Source organism: Mus musculus, chromosome 2 (assembly GCF_000001635.26).
Source record: "Mus musculus strain C57BL/6J chromosome 2, GRCm38.p6 C57BL/6J".
In the NCBI taxonomy this organism is placed as follows: Eukaryota; Metazoa; Chordata; class Mammalia; order Rodentia; family Muridae; genus Mus; species Mus musculus.
The window spans coordinates 48939177-48958515 of NC_000068.7; the positions used below are offsets into that span (position 1 = coordinate 48939177).

Below are 19339 nucleotides of genomic sequence, written 5' to 3' on the forward strand. Positions count from 1 at the left end.
GCTGAGGTCAATGCAGATCCAAGTTAGGGTAGAATTAGCATGGCAATTACCTATCAGATTGTAGACTTCATATGGAAAACACACATATCTACACACTTAGCATGCTTAAGATAATAACAAACATTTAATATTAAAAACCTCAACAAACTAAAAATATAAAAAGACTTGCTCAGATTGGTAAAGGGTATCAGCAAAGTATGGTGACAGTCTGTTTTCCTTTTGCCATCTGAATCTTGTAGCTTAGAACAGTACTCTTCTAGCATGTTAGCATGCTCAAACCTCTGGGGATATTCCTAGTGCTGCCCTTTCCACTGCCATAGCTCTCCTTAAAGAAAAATAAGAAAGGAAGGAAGGAAGGAAGGAAGGAAGGAAGGAGCAAGCATATTCAAACTGAAAAGAGAAAATAAAATTTCTATTTAAAGATGACACAACATTGAACATAAAGCATTCCAAAATAAACTAAAAAACTATTTATTACATTAACCATATTTCTATAAACAATGACCAAAACAAAGACGAAATTAAGAAAATAGTTCACATAAAACAGCATCTAAAAGAATAAAAATACTTAATATATTTAATAGGCCGGGTGTGGTGGCGCACACCTTTAATCCCAGCACTTGGAGGCAAAGGCAGGCAAATTTCTGAGTTCAAGGCCAGCCTGGTCTACAGAGTGAGTTCCAGGACAGCCAGGGCTACACAGAGAAAAAAAGAAAGAAAGAAAGAGAGAGAGAGAGAGAGAGAGAGAGAGAGAGAGAGAGAAGAATATATTCAATAGAAGGGGTGCAAGCCTTGTATGTTACTATTTAACTAAACTTAAAACGGACTATTTTAGAAAGACACAGTAAAGGTTAGGATTCAACTATCCAAATAAAAGGAGTGAAGTTACACAGCACCCCCAGAAATCAACAAGTTCATGGAACAGAAGCCTTCAATAACTTCAATAGTAAAAACACAATGTATCATTTCACATTTAATTTTACAATTTAGAGATTTGTTTCTACCCATTGATTTTTCCAACTTGTAAAGCTATCTCCACTAGAAAAGTGCTAAGAAAAAAAAATCAGATTAAAAAGATGATCATTTTTCTGATCACCTTTAGCAAGATTTTGAGATTAAGGTGCAGGCTTTTAGATTAAGGAACATATATACTAACCTGTGAAAGACACTCTGCATGTGCATTACTCTTGGTTTTACGACTGCTCATCTCGATTAATTCAAATCCTAAAAAAAAAAAAAAAGAAAAAGAAAAAGAAAATAGGGTGAATAAACATCTGTTTTAAAAGATAATTTAAAAACTACATTTACAGAGTCAAATACAAGTTCTTAAATATTAAAAATGTCTAAAATTTTCAAATGACAAACCTACAACTGCTTTTATTGGTTCATGAACAAGCTTACTTGGCACTCTCATTCATCTGGCTTTCCTGATTACTCCCCCTCCCCGCTTCTCCATAAATGAACAACTCAAATATTTTTCTTTCATACAAAATGTTTCTCCTACCCATCCATCCAACTGGAACCATTCTTTACAGTACATCTTCCATTTTTTTTCTATGTGAGACCACCACATAACCTACACAATAAGGTTTAATTAATTAATATCTTAGTTCAAGAAAACACAGTATATGGGTGAATAAAATGACAAAGACAACTCAGGAATTCAGCAAAGAGAAAGATGGAAATGAAAAACTTAATAGCCAAGTAGAAAACCCAGGGAAAGTCTTTCTAGTACACTAGAACAGGAAAAACACAGAATTATCAGAATTTAAGGCTTGAACGATTCAGGCAAAGAAAATGAGGGGGTTGGGAAATGTTGACACCACACAAGAACAGTGGAACACCATGAAAAGATCTAATCTTAAATTACAGACATAGATGAAAGAGAACTCAAAATCAAAATAATTCAGGTCTAAAAACAAACAAACAAACAAGATTAAAGAAAATCTCCCCAAATTAAGGAAAGATATTCAGACACAAGAAGTATACAGAACACCAAGTAATACTAGAAAAGAGGTCCTTATGGCATATTATGGTTAAAACATTAAACAGAACAAAGAGAGTACTGAAAGCAGTAAGAAACAAATCAAGACAACCACATGTTAATTATGATAGAAATATATCACAACAATAGCTGATTTATCAATGGAAACCTTTTTAAATCCAGAAGACTATGGATGCCGTCTTATATACTGTAGCCACCAAAACTACCTACAATAGTTGAAGTAGAAAGAAAAGCTTTCAGTGAGAGATACAAGCTAAAATAATTCGTGTCCTAAGTCCAATTAGATATAAGTTCTACTAGACACTTAGGGATAGTGTGTTAGTCTTAGCACGTATGCTAATATTATTGGTATCCTGCTCAGAAAGTCAATCCCTGTGCCAAATAATTCAATCAAAATCAGGGTTGTCTGGTCTTTTGCTGGGGTCCTTGATCCATTTGGGGTTGAGTTCTGTTTGTGTTGATAAATATGGATCTATTTGCATTATTCTACATCCAGCATAGCTTACTGCTATGCTGTGTTTTCTCCAACGTTGTATTATTCCAATGTTGTATTATTAGCTTCTTTGTAAAAATTAAGCCTATAGTTGTACGTACTTAGAAGTGGGTCTCAAATTTGACTCCATTTGTCAATGTGTATGCTTTCAAGCCAATACCACACTGTACTACCTGAAATATGCGATATACCTTAGCATTCTTTTTTTAAATTCAGGATTGTTTTGGCTATCCTGTCTGTAGGAGTGTGTATGCACTTCCATGAGGCAGAAAATTGTTAATTCAATTTCAGTGAAGAATTGTGTTGGAATTTGGATGAGGATTGTGTTGAACTGTAGATGGCTTTGGGTAGAAAGGCAATTTTCACTATCATAATCTTAACAATCTATGAGCATGAAGATCCTGTGGTCTTCTGGCCTCTTTTTCAATTTCTTTCATCGGTATCTTATTATACAACTCTTTCACGTGCTTGGTTAAAAATGTTCAACTGTGCTGACAGTACTCCCAAGAGCCAAAGACCATCTAATGAAACCCCAATAGCAGACAAGAGAAATTCTCTTTTGAATTATTGGCCAGGGCTGTCTAGGAGATTCCCAAAACAAACATCCTACTGCTGTTTTTCTTGGTGACACCAGGAGATCTGATGAAGAAACAGTTCTACATGACACCTCTGAAATGTGTCAATGACCAGCATAGCTCAATAACTCTGCAAATACATTGAAAACAACTGTTAGTGCAAGAATACTACGGTAACAAGGTAAACAATTTCTTCCTACATGGAGAAACACTGGCAGATATTTAGGATTTCAATGTAATAGAGCAAGAGCAGAAACTGGAATAAAGATGGTTTCAGGTCAGCTTGAATGCTCTTGGTGTAAAGAGGTTAGCCTGGCATGGTGGTGCACACCTTACTTTCAGCACTAGATAGGCTGAAGCAGATGGATCCCTGAACTTGAAGATAGCCTGGTCTACAAAAGGAGTTCCATGACCAAGGCTACAGAGAAACTGTCTTGAAAACCAAAACGAAACCAAACCAAACCAAAACAACCAACCAACCACCAAACCAAACCAACCAACCAACCAACCAACCAAACAAACAAAAACTTACAGAAAAACCAAGCCTTACACTTTAGAAGTCTAAACACTTTCTTAAACTAATCTTCAGGAATTCTACTAATATCACTCAGAAAAACTACCTTTCTGTGGCAGGCATATTCTCTAGAAGTAAGATAATCACAGAATATGTTGCAGTACTTAACAGAACTTGTCTTCAGAAAAAAGTACTTTAACATGATTTAACTAGAACTTTACCAGAAAGCCTAATTGCCAGGAAGACAACCAACCAACTTCAGTAGCCTCTACTAGGTAGTTCTGGGACAAATACAAAACTTGAGATCTAATGATAGGAATATAGAATGTTTCCCTACCGCCACACATTTTTAAGCAGGTTCCGTTACCAGTTGAAGTTCTTATTTAAACTCCCCCGCCCCCCCCCCAAAAAAAAAACCCAAGCAAAACTTTATAGGAACAAGAGCAAAGACACAAGAAGAACTTTTAGCTTTTGGAACTGTATTTTGGCAAACAGTAAGTACATCCTAAGTCTGAACTTGATAAATATAAAATCTATTATAGATTTACTTGCTGTCAGCCCTCCAACCCATACCAAGTCTTGTGAGACACCAAATGTAATCCTCTAGTATTAAAGAAGGAAATACTATACGCTTGTAAACTAGTGCGCAACCCCCCCCCCCACTGCCATTCGACAAAACACAACACTGATCCTTGAATTTTAAAAAAAATATAGCAAAGTAGGACGAGAATATTTTTCGACATTGTAAATAAATATTAAGAAAAATATCTAGAGCTAGTGTGGTCGTTTGAATACACTTGACCCAGGGAGTGGCACTATTACACTTCAAATGGTATAGGAAGTCTTATAAAATGTTAGGTAAGAAAAGTCAAAGACACAGATATAATGGGAAAAAAATGGTCTTGTTTCACAGATATTATACTGTCTATGTATAAAATCCTTAAACATCACATAATCCCTATTATATTGTTTATGCATAAAAATATGCAATGCTATTGCTTTCCTATAACAAACCTAATTTCCAAATTAAAATATATTCACATTTGCACATATGTCAAGTGCATATGTAAATGTGCTCATTCATGCAAACAGCCACACCCACCAGCGTGAGAGATATAATTCTTTGGGCTTGGTGTTCTTGATCTGTTTAAGTATAAAAAGCGCTGAACCCTAGCATCATTGCATTATTAATTCACTGGTTCTTGCTTCTGACAGTGGATGTAATCTGACTTCTCAAGTCACTGCTGCTGACTGAGACTTTCTTGTCATGATAAGACTAGAACCTGAAGCTGAGTGTATATGCTTTTTTTGTTAGACAATTTTACAACAGCTTTAATAAGAAACTTACGGTTGTATTTATTTTCTTTGAGATTGATGACTCATTTGGAACTCCCAAATTCAAGTTATTTAATACATAAATACCTGTACAGCTGTGATTAAAACTACATGTTACCATCCCACCGAGAATTTTTATTAGTTATCATGGAAATTTAGAAGCAGTATGTTTTTTGATAGAATGGATAAACTGGTACAGCCCTGCAATGATTATTTCTGTGCTATAGAGCCATGAAGCCATGAAAAGCCAGGAATAAACTTTAGATAGCTACTCCTAAGTGAAAGAAGAATGCATTATTCAACTCTATAAATGACAAAAGAGGCAAAACTTGAGAAACATTGACAACATATCAATGGTTGTCCGATGTCTGAGGAAAGTTAATAGGGGACAGTCACAAGAGATTTTTTTTTCTCAGAATATATAACACAAAGACAATTCCATTGTCAACTCTGGACTAAAACTAATACAACTTACTAAGGCAAGAGTTCATACTAGAAACTAGGTCAATAGTAGAGAAGATTGGACAGTGTTTATAAGCAGGAATGTAGGAACTTACTCTAATCAAATTTGCCTCTGTGGTACAAGAAGACATTTCAGATATTAAAACGACAAAATATTTTTAAACACTTTGTTTTTGTTATAAGGCAATAATTTCAAAGGTAAAAATCACTACTTCATATAGCAGTTCAAGCTTTAATTTTGTATTTTAGACTCTGAAGAGATTCATGGTAAACTCAAGGCCAGCCTAGGCAACACAGGGAGTCTATAAATAGCCTGGAACTACATAAGAAAATCTTGTCTTAAAACCAACAAAAAAGCAAAACACACAAACAAAAGAAGATGTACCCCTACATGGTTTATATTTAAAATCACCTCACTACTCTTTGTTACAGGAGAGGCTAAAATATTTTGTTCTTTACTTGGCACTTTGCTTAGCCCAGGAAGGTTATAATATTGCTTGTCAGTTTCCTGTCTCAGGACATTTTTTCAGTTATTTTATCTAATTCTTCTACTATTAAGCTTCAAATAATATTGCTTTACAATTTTAGGAATAATTATTAAAGATGATATAGATGTAGCTTTTTAATACAAATATCTTAGCCTTTTATATATCTTTTCACTATATATGAATGTAAGAGATATTAGTATATGGTAACGAAAATGGATGAATTATAGCTTAATGTACCAATGAAGTTAAATCTTGGCAGCAAAAGAAAAGTAAAATACAATATATAATCTGTTTACATATATATATTTGTTTACATATACTAAAAAAGGGAAACTAATTTTATATTTTTACTGACATAGGCGGTTAAGGATGCTAAAAGAAAAACCAAAAACCAGAGCAGGCCTATTCTCTCACTAATACCTTACTTTTGGATAGAGAGCTATTGAGTATTTCTGTAATTTCTAGTCCAAAACAACTGCTACTGGTCAACATATCCTTGCCACATATTCACAAAAATCATGAACTTCATTCATTTAAACCAACAACAAAAAGAGTATATGAGGTTTAAAGTTATGGTTAAGGCAAACTGGACAGATCATCTTGCTGAAGTCAAAACACAGACATGTGCACACACTTGATAATAAAAGATATAAAGCAATTTGAAATTACATGGATCTAGAAAGAAGAGAGTCAGAGAAAAGCTCCACATCCAGTCATTTCTGCCTAAGAAAAAGGATGAGTCAACTGAGGCCACAACTCCAGGTCCACCAAAAGTGGGTACTCAGAAACTACCCATCTTACCTTGAGAAATTAAGGGCAACCTAAGGAGGATAAGGGAAAATGGCAAGATTTTAACATATGTTTAAGTCCTGTAAAATGTTGTCTATAGTAAGGAATTCCAAGATTTAGATAGAAGTCATTTATGACTGATAGTAACCCTAGGAATCTTTCCTAGTAAAGTGTGATTTCTCAAAAACACCATTATCCCATACCTACCTATTCCTCTAATTTCCTAAAGTATATAACTGCTGCACTCCCCTGAGAAATAAGTACATATTATAAGTAAGCAAAAACACACTAAAAAAATTATAACCTTGAATTCTTTGAATTAACAATGAAAGTGAAGGTTTAATTAGAGGAGGTAAGTACTAACACTTCCTTCTATGTTTTATAAAGACAATGATATGCTGATCTGACAATCCAGAAGGACTCTAAAGCATGACCAAGAATTCCACCTGGCCCCCATCAGAGTAAAAAAGCAGACAAAGTATTAAAAAAAAAAAAAAAAAAAAAAAAGATTCTCTTTAAATGCAACAGGAATTAGATTTAGAGCAAATTTCTGCAAATTAATAAGAGAAGCTAAAAAAACAATTAGAATGTTATCTTCAAAGTGTTGAAAACTATCCACAAAGCTGTAAGAAACCATAATTCCTTAGAACTGAAAGCAAAACAAGAGCTTTGAAGCAAAGAAACAAGAGAACTGGTTAAATGCATTAAGGAACTTCTGCAGACTATCCTAAGAAAAAGGAAAAGGATGCCAAAAAGACAGTTAGAAATGCAAGACATTAATCAGAAGAAAGTGGCCAAGATATAGAAACATCTATGTCAATATTTATTGTTAATATTGCTGTCCAACATAAATGTAAATCCTAATTTAACATTTTCTAGTATATTTAATAAAGCAAAAAAGGTGAAAGTAGTTAAAATTTTAACAAGCAAATATAATGAGAAGCTGAGGTGTTTTACACACTTTTCAAATATAAAATGAAACAACAAAACACTAAAAAAAATTCCTACTGTAAGTCAAACTACCTATAACAATACATTTCAAGTGCTCAAAAGCCACATGGGGCTGGTGGCCAAGTTGAAACCCTATGTCCTGGAGTTAAAGCTAAATAGAAAGTTCAAGAAACAATAACAAGATATAAATTAAAAAAGTAACACTAGGCCGGGTGGTGGTGGCAGCGGCGGTGCACGCCTTTAATCCCAGCACTTGGAGGCAGAGGCAGGCGGATTTCTGAGTTCGAGGCCAGCCTGGTCTACAAAGTGAGTTCCAGGACAGCCAGGGCTACACAGAGAAACCCTGTCTTGAAAAAACAATAAAAAAAAAAAAAAAAGAAAAAAAAAGAAAAGAATGTAATATTACAAGAACAGATTATCTATCTGCCGCAATGCTACAAATCCTTATGGAAAACAGCAAAATAGAAAAAGAAACTATACAAAAGACTTTAAAAGGATGATTTAAAAGACAATTTCTGAATGAATAAATCCAAACAGCCAAGTTTCTGAAAACAGTCAATATCACCAGTACAGAACTTTACTCAACACAGAGCAAATTATAAAACTACCCTCATTAGATTGACAAAATTAAAAGCTAGTTGTTGGTGAGAAGGTACAAGTAAGGCTCGCTCACACCTGAGGCCGGGGGATGAGACAGCATGCCAGTCTAAATGTTTGGTGAAACTGAAGACAGCCACATACAACTCATAAAAATACATAGCTATATTCACATAAAATTATGTAGTATTCAGATCATTATTATGTAGCTATGTAGATCATTTAGTAGTAAAGAAATGAATACAAGTCAAAGTCCATTAAGACTAATGGTGGCTTAGTTATAAAAACAGTGCCTTTACCTTAGAAACTCTTACACCACAACAAAAAAATATATAAATTACAGCAAAATGTATTAACAGGGTCAAATCTCAGCCAGGTAAATAAAGGGTCCGACTTAATAGGGTGTGTGAACTACCTACCTACAAGCAGATAAAAAGAGGCCAATTGAGAATTTGTTTAGAAGCGCTGACATACATTTTTACTAAAAGAAAAGCAGTGAATCACAAGAATCAAGATAATAGTAAGGTGGCACCAGAGGAAGAGAGGCCTGGAAGCAATTAGTGGGCCTGTTCCTGCCAGCTGCTACCCATGTTTTGGTTCTTGATTCATAGTGGTTACAGGTTATGTATGCTACAGTCGTTCTCTACATCTGTGTTTTGTGCAGTTTCCCACACACTTAGGCCATTACACAAAACAGGATTTAAAAGTTTTACCTAGGTCATAATAGTTTTCTATAAGAAGATTGAGACTTGGTTTTCTAATAAAAATTTTAGGGCACTGGAGTTTTGTTTTGAACCCATCTGACATAATTACCTCCCTAGGACGAAGGAAAAAAAAAAAAAAGCACCGTGCAATGGATACATTAAATAGCGTACTGTATAGACTTGCACCAAGAACAATTCGGGAAAATGTGTAACTTTTAACAGACTGAATCCTACTGAGCAGAACTAAAATAGTTAAGACTAAGTAAGAGTAAGTGCGAAGATCTCCGATTTTGAATTTTTTTTAATGTAACTTGGATTATTAAAGACGAGGTAATAGTCCTCCGATGTATCTTGACAAAAACCAGCTAAAAGACTAACGAAGAAAGTTAAAATGAAAAAGAAGCCGTTATTTCACTATAAAAAAAAGAAACACCCAGACAAAAAGCTTTCTCTTTAGCTCCACAAGAAAAGAATATTTCAAGGCTTTTCTTTTTTAGTGACAAAACTCTGTATGAAAGACCAAACAATCCCAAGCATCCTCAAACGGGCAGTCTTTTGTGTTTGCAGCATTAAGGCAGAGAGCATGCAGGGAGCCCTCACTCAGACCTTTCCTGCCCGTTCCTTGCCTACATGCCTACAGCTTCTCCAAAATCCCAAAGAAAACAGAAAAGTCAGGAAGGCAGGATGTGTATGAGCAAGGCTACCGCAGAAGCTGATCAAAAGGCACACATCTGGTTAGGTTTTTCCAAATATGTCGCACGCTCTAAAGCAGGTAGTGCTTCTCTCTCTGCAGAGAACCTGACCTCTCAACACTGCCCAATCATGTTCCTCACCCAAAAGCCTTCTGTAGCCCGTCTCTGCTGAGCTCTGTGCCCGCTTCGTCCACAGCAGCTCCCGGAAGCCGAGAGCCAGGGGCAGGCCTCCTGCTTTAGGCCTACCCGGCCTGCACGAGCCTCCCACTCCCCTCAGATTGTCCACCCGCCCGTAGCCACTGCGGCCCTCACCTTGCCTACGAGACCGGCCTTACCTCTCCCAGTCAAGCCTGCCTAAATCGGGCAAAGCCGGCCGCCGCCGACGGTGAGGACCGAAGGATGTTCACCACCTTCTCAGTCCCGCTGCTCCTACTGCAGCCCACCGCGCACAGCAACTCCCAGCATGCACGGCGACCGGCCGGCTTTGGCGGCCCCGCCCCCGCTCCGCCCCACCACGTGACCTGCTTTCAGGTCGGTCCCCGCCTACTTCCGTCCCTCCGCTCTCCCAGAGGAGGGAGGAGGCAGCTGGGGCTGCTCTAGAGTAGCAACTTCCTCCCTCTTCCCGCCCCCGCCCGGCTACCCCCTGCTTACAATGGCTTCCGGGTCGCCAGCGCCTTGGAGCCTTCTGGGAAAACCATCTCATTTCCTCCCCTCCCCCTCCTCCTTGCCTTCCACCAACCAGCCTCCCGTCAGAACGGGACATGCGCAGTGAGTGCCTCCCGTCTCGTCTCCCCGAGCCCCCCCTCCCCCCCAAGCAGAGAGACCCCAGCAGCAGCAGCAGCTGATGATGAAGAGAGAGGCAGTGGCAGAGGGGGGGCACCTTTTATTTCTATTTTTAAAGGGACAGGACACTAATTTTACCCCACTTCAACCTTGAATTGAGGGGGGTGGGGGGAAGGCGGCCGAGTTCCTCCCCCACCCTCCAGCTCTGAGCCCCGAGTGGGGGAATTGAGCCTGAGAGAGGAGAGGAGTTTCTTCTTCTTAGAAAAACCCCCATCCACGACTCCTACCCGCTCAGCCCTCCACACGCCTGCTTCCAGAGCCCCCTCCACCCTCCTTCTCTGTGGCCGGGAGAGAAGGAGAGAAAGAGACCAAAAGCCTCTTAGCAACACAGACCCTTGGCTGCTGCTGCTGCTACTGCTGCTGCTGCTGCTGCTGTTGCTGTTGCTGCTGCTTGGCCCTGGCTGAAGACATCTCCCTACACCGGGAGCAGCCACTTCCCCAGCTCTCCTCCTCCTCCTTCGCCTCCTCCTCCTCCACTCCCCCCCTTTATTACCCTTTGTGTCATCCTCCACAGCTCCAGGGAAGGCACTCAAAAGTGGGGGGCAGGAAAGGTAAGTGTGTCTGTGGGGGCTCCATTGCCTTCCTCTGGCTCTGACTTTCACTCCGGGGCAGCAGTAGCACCAAACCTCATACGCAGTGGAGCTCCGGGGTGAGGAGGGGGTGGTGCTGGGGGGGGGGGGAGTGAAGGAGGGGCGGGAGTGAGGAGGGGTGTGTGAGGTGGGGTGTCCACCCTGTCAGGGAAGGAAGGACACTTTTATTTTTATTTGCTGTTGTCAAAAGTGCTTTCTCCAGCTAACATCTGATTGTGTCTTGCTTCACTGGGGGAGAATACAAAAACAACCCCCTCCTTCCTCCAATGAGGCGCCAGGGAAAGAGACAGAAAAGAGGCATACTTTCTGGATGTCACTTAAAAAATTACGTTTGGAGAGATTTTTTTTTCCTCTTTCCTCAGGAAAAGCTGCCTGCATTTGTTTCTGAGTGGGAAAATGTCGGGATCTGAATTGTGTTGGAACTGCTTTAACCAGTTGTAGACCTGAGTGTTTCTCTCTCTTTGCTTGTCTGTGGCTTGGATATTGACTTTAGTGTTGAAAGACTTGACTGGTTTTACGTTAGGTGTTTAGCTTCTCCATTTTTCATTTTGTCTGAATGGCATAGCGAATTTCAAATTTTACTTCATAAGGCCTTTGGTTGGATTTTACACTTGTCTCTCTCTCTCTCTCTTTTTTTTTTTTTGTAAAAAATATTTGCTTCATGTTTGACTATATATTTAAAGCTTAAAATGCTTAAAGTTTAAATGCCATTGGTATTCTCTTTTCCCACATACCTTTCTGGTATTCATTTTCCACAACATGGAAATATTAGATATTTCATAACTAACTTTTCCCCCTCTAATCGTTGTAACTTGTCTGAACAAGTAATCCCCATTGAAAACTTTATGTTGTTCTTGCTGCATAGAAGGCCAGATATCCCCATCAATATTTTGCTGGATTGGTATCACTTCAGTTTTAACTGAATTATTTATTTACTGTTGTAAACCGAGAAGAGGTTTTCATCTCAATTTTTGTTGTGAACAAATTGTTCACATATGTAACAAAATTAATTTCCAAAATAAACTTTAATGAGTTAAAAAATCATGAAGTTGTAGTTTGTTATAGTTGGCAACAATCGAAAGGTAAATCTAGATTTAGATTTATAGAGTAGCAGTCTTGATTAAAAATAACTATTCTGTATTCCTATATGATATATTCTTATGGCTTTCATTTTATAGTGCTATATTTTCTTTATATTTATATATTATACCTATATTTCAAAATAGAGCCAAATTTTATTCCAGCAGTACTAAAAATATATTTCTGTTGTAGGCCTCATGGTTACAGCTTACATTAGGAGGTAATATTTTGTTTCATTTATCCATTTCTTTAGCCTTCTTTGAAAATGGATACACACATTCATATTCTATCTGTATGCTTCTCTTTCACTTTATAAAAACCGCATTGGTTTTTTTTATTCCATAATTTATGTCAGCAATAGAAAAACAGTCATTCAATCAGCAAAAAGGATTGAAGAAATAAATCTATAAAGACATTTGGCATGTGATCTTTGACGTAGTAGTACACTGTGATGATCCTTTTTTTTTGTTTCATATTTTTTGCTTGATTGTAAAGCCAAAACATGATATATGCATATTTTAGTAACCTAAAAGTACTTCATATGTAGAACTTGTCTAGTAAAATTTTAATTACCAACCATATATAAAAGTAGACATTTACACAGAGAGTGGGGAATTATAGCAGTAATCAATATGGTCCTAATTCTTTGATTTCTGTTATGAATTTGAACACTTTTTTTCACCTTTCTCTGAAATGTGATTGCTTCACTTAAGCAGAAATCAGTGCTAATCCCAAGTTGTTTCTCCCATAGTAATACTATTACTGGTCCACCTCAGATTTCCTGTCTTCTTAAAAACTAGTAACCGTAATGTAACGGATAAAATTATAAGTATGCAGCTTGTATAGACAGTTGGGAGAGTGTTGGCCTAGTAGGCACCTAAGTAAAAATTTTCAATCTGGAATTTAATGCCTGTGCTTACTTTGTATTTCCTTTTTGTTGAGACAGGGTCTCAGATACTTAGCTGAGACTGTCCATGAGCTCATGCCACCCTGCCTCAACCTTGTGAGCAGTGGGGTTACAGTGCTACCATATCTTGTATTAGTTCCTTTGGAACCGCTCCTATTCACCTGTTTCCTACATAACCGTCCTACTTTGATTAGAAGACTCTGCATTTTCTGTAAATAGGATAATGGCATGACTTAAAAACCTTTTATTCTAGTTTTAGTATAACTTATATTCCGAGTGTTAAATACTGTTGATATTTTAGGAGGATAATCTTTCACGTAGATAATACCTTTGAGGTCATATTACCTAACCCTTTATGTGCTGTGATATTTAGAAGTACTGAAGAATTGAAGGATTCTATGATTGGTTTTTTGTTTGTTTCTTGTTGCTGTTGTTATTTTATTCATTTATTTATGCCAGAAATGAAATTTTCATGCCTATTTCCGTATGTAGTTATTGAAAGTAGTCTACATAGGCTTTTCTCAAGACTGAGTCTATGATCTGGAACTCTATGATCTAGACCAGAGTTGTTTTTAACTCACAGAGATCCACCTACCCTCTGCTTCCTCTGTCCTGGGAGGAAAAGTGAGCAGCTACTATGCCTGTCTAAGCTAGTTCTTTTCTATGAACGTGAAGGTATATGACTTTAGAACTATAATTTGCCCATTTGTAAAGCTATAGAAATTCGTTGTTGCCCATTACAATGAAGTAGTGCTGATTTCACTGCTTGTGGATTATCACCTTTCTGAATCAGTCCTACTTTCTCAACTGCTAACCCCCTACCTCAGACCTCCAGGTAATCATTTCAGCAAATCTATTTCTTCCTCTTGTTTTGAGAACCCCTATTTACAACAACAATTAGAATTATAAATGTTTACTTGCAAGTTTGACTTAATGAACCACTTAAGGACAAAAGTTCACCTGATGAGAATTTGTATGCAACTTCATTCATGGCAAACATGGTGCATAGTAGGGCCAAGTGGTTGGCATAATCCACATTAGTTTTAAAAATAGATCTATTTGATTTTTTCAACTAAGAAGTATAAAATTAACTTCTCATGTTTTTCCCTCCTTATTGATATGATTTTTAATACATGGAAGTTTTTTGTTTTCCTCAGAATTTTTTTCTTGATGTTTGCTGTGGCTCTCACATTTCCTAATTAACAACCAAATTAAATGCTGTTAAAAAGTATAGTGTCCAAAGAATAAAAAATGCATTCCCTTCAAGTCCTCATCAGGATAGAATTTGACAGAAGTGGCTTATTTTGACTATGCCATGACATAAATCTGGCTTAAACGTCCACTTGTTCAGGTACACCAAGTCGATGTTGCTCTGAGTAGTTGGGGTTATTAGGCTGTTCTTGGCAGCTCTATAAAGCAGTTGTTGCTTAGGTGACATGTTTCCCTTTGTGTTTTTTTGGTTCATGCCCAGAGAATTATCAGCTTTCCAGTTTTCTATGGATATGAAGATTTACATCTAGTCATCAGTGGGACCCCATGAAGTCAGCCAGAGAGCCTATATCCAACTTTTGTATCTTTGTAAACTTTGTGGGATTTTGAATGTATGTGAAAAGTAGATTGTTCTTAGTTATTAATTAAACATCTATAGAGTATCTTCGTCTCTCAGGCATATGTTAGGCATTTGAAAACAAGGACAGTCTCTGCAATTCCATGTAAACGGATTTCATAATTGTATTCCACAGATGTATTGGTCAAATCTTTATTTTTTTTAACCAAAAAATATTGACCATATGAGTACTGTTAGAACAATGCATATTTTAGGAGATTATATTACTATATTTTATTAAAGTAGACAAATATAAAAAATTTCTATTTAATACTGTACTTTAGGGGTTTTCAATTGACACACAATTCAACTATTAGACTATAAAGCTATCTATGTGGCTACCACTGCTGGGTTTTATTCTAACTATAATTCTTTAACTTGAAGATAATTTAAAATGTTTATTAATTTTTTCAAATTAAAAAAGATAGTTCTCTCCAAATTTACTAGTTTGCCCTCAGTATATATTTAGACCTCATATAGCAGGTGTTAAAGGTATACATTTTCATTTTGAGTGTTTGTACCATATTTTAAGCAATTCATAACAATATTATTGAAGTTCACTGAATTAGTACCAACTTTGTATGAGTTTTGGGATTTTTAGTATATACTGTACATATTCAAGATCCTCATGAAAAAGTTTCTCATTTTATTTCTAAAACATTTGCAATGTTTGATACTACTTCTATAGTTTTAATAAAATGAGTTAGAACTTTTTCAATAGATGAATTCTTTAAAAAGCAAAGACTCTGATATCAGTTTCTGTAATAGCTTTAATGCATAATTGAAAAGTACCTCGGAGAGAAGAAGCTACGTTTGCTTCCCTGTTTCTACTGTGCATGTTTTAGAATAGTGTTGATTCACAGTTGGAGAAAAGGGGTGGATACCTCTTCTGGCCACTTCAATACCTTGGAGAAGTGAATAGACTCTAGCTGATAAATTCTTAAGTCTTTCACATTCATTCTTAGATTTCTATTCTAGAAGTAGTCATTATTTATTTGAAATGTGTAGCACCTTAGTGAATGTATTCAGTTTTACTCAGTCTTTGCATTTGCATTATTGTGTCGTGTTCCATATGTGGAAACTGTTTACTAACCAAGTAGTATTTAATTATTATACAATATTATGTTAGACATAGGGTAGTTAATTCAAAATACAATCATAATAAAGAGTTTTATCAATCTGTACCATGGAAAGAACTAATAGCATAATGGCTCCAGTAACTTTATAAGTAAGATAATGGAAAAATTTTCAGTGTATAAGGATAGAAAAAAAATTTTAAAAAGCTTCACTCTCTCATACAGAACAGTGTGCCACTTAAACCATAAAGCCAGTCTTCTCTTTACATAGCAAAATATCATTACAGAATTCTTCATATTCAACTTCCTGTTACATGCATGGAATTACATGCAGTGTTTTGCTAAATGAAGTTAAGTTGGAGGCTACAATAGTATGTACAAAGATATTTCTTCTAACAGTTTTTATACATATGTTTTGTTGGTAGAATACCACAAAACAACAGGATATTGAAGAGCATCTTCACTAGTTAAAAGATTTTAAATTTAACCAGTAAGAGTTGATTTTTCTTTTGTTTGGCTTTTTTGCTTCTGTTGCTTTCTTTAATGAAAAAGAATAATTTTTTTTTGTTGTTCATTAATCTTTATGTTCCTTCTTAGTAAATGCATTTTCATACAATATACTCAGGTTGACTGTCATCAAATGGGCACTATTCCATTCTTTGAAAACATTTAATGCTAAGGAACTCTGTTTCTGTTGGAGCTCAGAATAGATAATTACAAATGCTATCTGACATATGAGAAAACTTTTTTTTTAAGTCCACATATTTTTATTAGATATTTTCTTCATTTACATTTCCAGTGCTATCCCAAAAGTCTCCCATACCCTCCCCAACATATGAGAAAACTTTTTAAACTTGTTAGAGAATAAGTCTGTGGTCCAAAATTCTTTCTTTTTTTTTTTTTTTTAGAAAACCTAAAAATAAGTTAAAAGTAAGAATTCTAATTCTTTTATCAGTTTTATTTGAGATATAAGTATATTACATAATAATTTAATGTTTAAATAACTATAAGTCTTCAAAGAGAAAAAGGTGACATATTTATAGATTAACACACATCTATATTTTCTAACGTAAGTTGGCATACAGGAAATAAAAATTGCTAATGATGTCAAAGCAGCTACAAAGCTTGTACTTCATTCAAAGTTGGGTATGACAAATTTTGATGTAGCATAATTGGCTTGTAAAGCTTTGTCTTAGAGAAATTTTCATTAAATTCCATAGCATTAAACAAATTATTAGAATATATTATTACCTACAAGGAATAAAATGAGTTATGTAATAAACTATCAACCTTACATGGTAGAAAATTTGTGGAAAAAATTATTTTTTACTAAAACTTTTGTTAGGTAAACAGATTTAGTAATCTGCAAATTTTTTGGTTTGTTGTTACTGTTAAACTTAAATTCTTGATCCTACCTTGTTACCATACTTCTTAACTGGTTGTCTGTATGTCAGAACCTAGAAATAAATAAGGAAATGTTTCCTAAGACCCAGTCTTATATTTTATTTGCATTTCTCCTTCTTGCTATGGTTATTGTTTTTTATTACTACAAGTACAAAAATGTTAGCCATTACTATTATTCAAGGAAACAAAATAGTGATATTTTAAATTGTTTCTCTTCATTTGGGATTTGCTAATTAAAGTGAAAGTGCCATAAAATGGAAAGAAAAAAGGACTTTTATTTTAAAAAATCAAATATAGAGCTTGTCATTATTAAATATTACATATCGAAATATTTAGAAACACAGTAGAGACAGGGTTTTTTTTTTAAAGCATTATTCCAAAACTATTTTCCTCCTCCTACATTTATCACAATGGAGCTTGTGCTAAAGGATTTCTTGGCCATTTTAGAGACTAATCTAGTTAAAAGGTTTGTTTATGCTTCCCAGCTCCGTGCTGCTGATGGCATTAGAATGCTGGCCAGAGCCAGACATCTAACTGTTTATAACATTCACATTTCAATTAAAGCTACAGTGTTTAGTTCACTGTGTATCAGCAAGCCTATACCAGCTAAAAGGATTGCTGGTAATGTTTGTGATGATTTTGTGTTGCAGTCGACTTTGCTAGATTTTGCAGCTCCCAAGAATATATTTTTTTAATATAGGAAGTGTTAGCATTTAAATCTTTTACAGATATATAAAACAAGCAATAATATAGTATTTTCTATTTATTTTTGTAACAATTTCTTTTGAAAATAATAAAGCCTAACTATTTGCTTAAATGGTCTAAGGGTTTTTGTTTTTGTTTTTTGTTTTTGTTTGATTGTTTGTTTATTTTAACTTTTCCCATTCTGTCCTGGGGGTTGCTTTGCTCGTCAGTTGATTCAGGTCCTGCTTCTAGTTTGAAGAACAGAATGCCATGCTGCTTTCCACACATAAAACGAGGAGTCATACGTTTCCAGGGTTTTTATGTATCTGAAAGGAGTCTAGGTGGTAATGACAGTTTTTAATTTAATCCTACATGCTTTCTATCTTGTTCCTTTTGCTTGTTCTTATTCTGTGGTTTAAGTATGTTGTTAAAGGGTTTAGTTTTCTTTTTATAAAGGTATAATGAATTTAGTACTTCTGTAGCTGTTTATCTGTTTTTGTATAGCTTATTGAGACTAGTCAGAATTGTATGTACATTTAGGTTTTTTATTTTAGTAGCCATTTTTGCTAAATTTATTGCTTTTTCCTAATTCTGTTTTACTTCATTTATTCATAGACTTAATGTACATATTATAGACATGATTTTGCTAAAATCCAGATACATGCAATATAAATGTATTATTTAGGAAAAGTGAAAATTTATATAGAATAAACTGCTAGTAAAATCTTTAAACAGTATTATTGAAAGATATATATGGCTCACTTTGATATGGAATAATTTAAGATAGAAAGGTAAGAAATGCAGTATAGTATCTGAAGTTAAAAATGAAAAATACACAAAATTTAGATGTGTAGGTTAAATACATGGACAGAGTTCTGAGATAAGCTAAGTACAAAAGTAATTCAGATAATATGTTCAGTGTGCTGTCATTTTTATAAAAATGTATGTATAATACTCTTTTGTACTGAGAATGTATGTTTGTACAGATAATGTAGTGCTTGTTTTCTCCATCATTTATACACTGCGAGCTGTGTGTGTGAGTGTGTGGTATATCTACAGATCTAGAATATATGTACTAACTTGCATCTTTTATATATAGAAATTTTGTGTCTGGAATTCAGATAGATGAAAGAACTCTATTTTATGTTTGTATTAACATTAATATATGCTTTAGCATTACTCAGATTTGATTTCCTAAGTTCATATTTATACAGCAATTTTATCATGAAAAAGTATATGTTAAAGTAACAAGAAAAAGACTGCCCAGAAAATTATAGGCCTGACCAAATAGTCACATGAATAGATGGATTCCTGAATATCTTAAGGGAATTTAGTATTGTTAAAGTCATTGTAGATTGATTCACAATCAAAGAATGATCTAGTCTTCTTACATAAGTACATGAAGCCTTGTCCTTTGAGGAAGGGACAGTGACTATAGTGTAATGTACCTTGGAGTAGTTTACTTCTTCCTGAAAATCCTTTGAATATACCCGGACTTATACTGAAGGGTGTCAGTTATGAAGCTTTAGTCTGAGATAGAAAGT

The 19339-nt window shown here is 35.4% G+C and overlaps 2 protein-coding genes across 28 annotated transcripts in view; one reads left to right on the forward strand and one right to left on the reverse strand.

The window, feature by feature from the left end:
• The window catches only part of Orc4 (origin recognition complex, subunit 4), a 50079-nt gene extending 36353 nt beyond the window's left edge, over nt 1–13726 (reverse strand). For 3 of the 15 annotated variants that reach the window (XR_001782774.2, XR_374094.3, XM_006498066.4), the window contains exons 1-2: nt 9941–10251; nt 1157–1224 (exon numbers count right to left, since the gene is read on the reverse strand). Coding sequence is in view for 9 of the 15 variants with exons in the window: in XM_006498066.4 (XP_006498129.1) it covers nt 1157–1207 (51 nt within the window). In the remaining 6 variants the exon portion in view is untranslated. Of the gene's footprint in view, nt 1–1156; nt 1225–9917; nt 10252–10781; nt 10921–10941 lie in introns of those variants that run through there. The other 12 variants (NR_033442.2, NM_011958.4, NM_001177313.1 and 9 more) reach the window with 10 other exon arrangements.
• Mbd5 (methyl-CpG binding domain protein 5) overlaps nt 10323–19339 on the forward strand; it is a 370190-nt gene continuing 361173 nt past the window's right edge. For 10 of the 13 annotated variants that reach the window (XR_003950018.1, XR_003950019.1, XM_030246624.1 and 7 more), the window contains exon 1: nt 10916–10999. The gene's annotated coding sequence lies outside the window, so the exon portion shown is untranslated. Of the gene's footprint in view, nt 10374–10915; nt 11000–19339 lie in introns of those variants that run through there. The other 3 variants (XM_030246630.1, NM_029924.2, XM_030246628.1) reach the window with 3 other exon arrangements.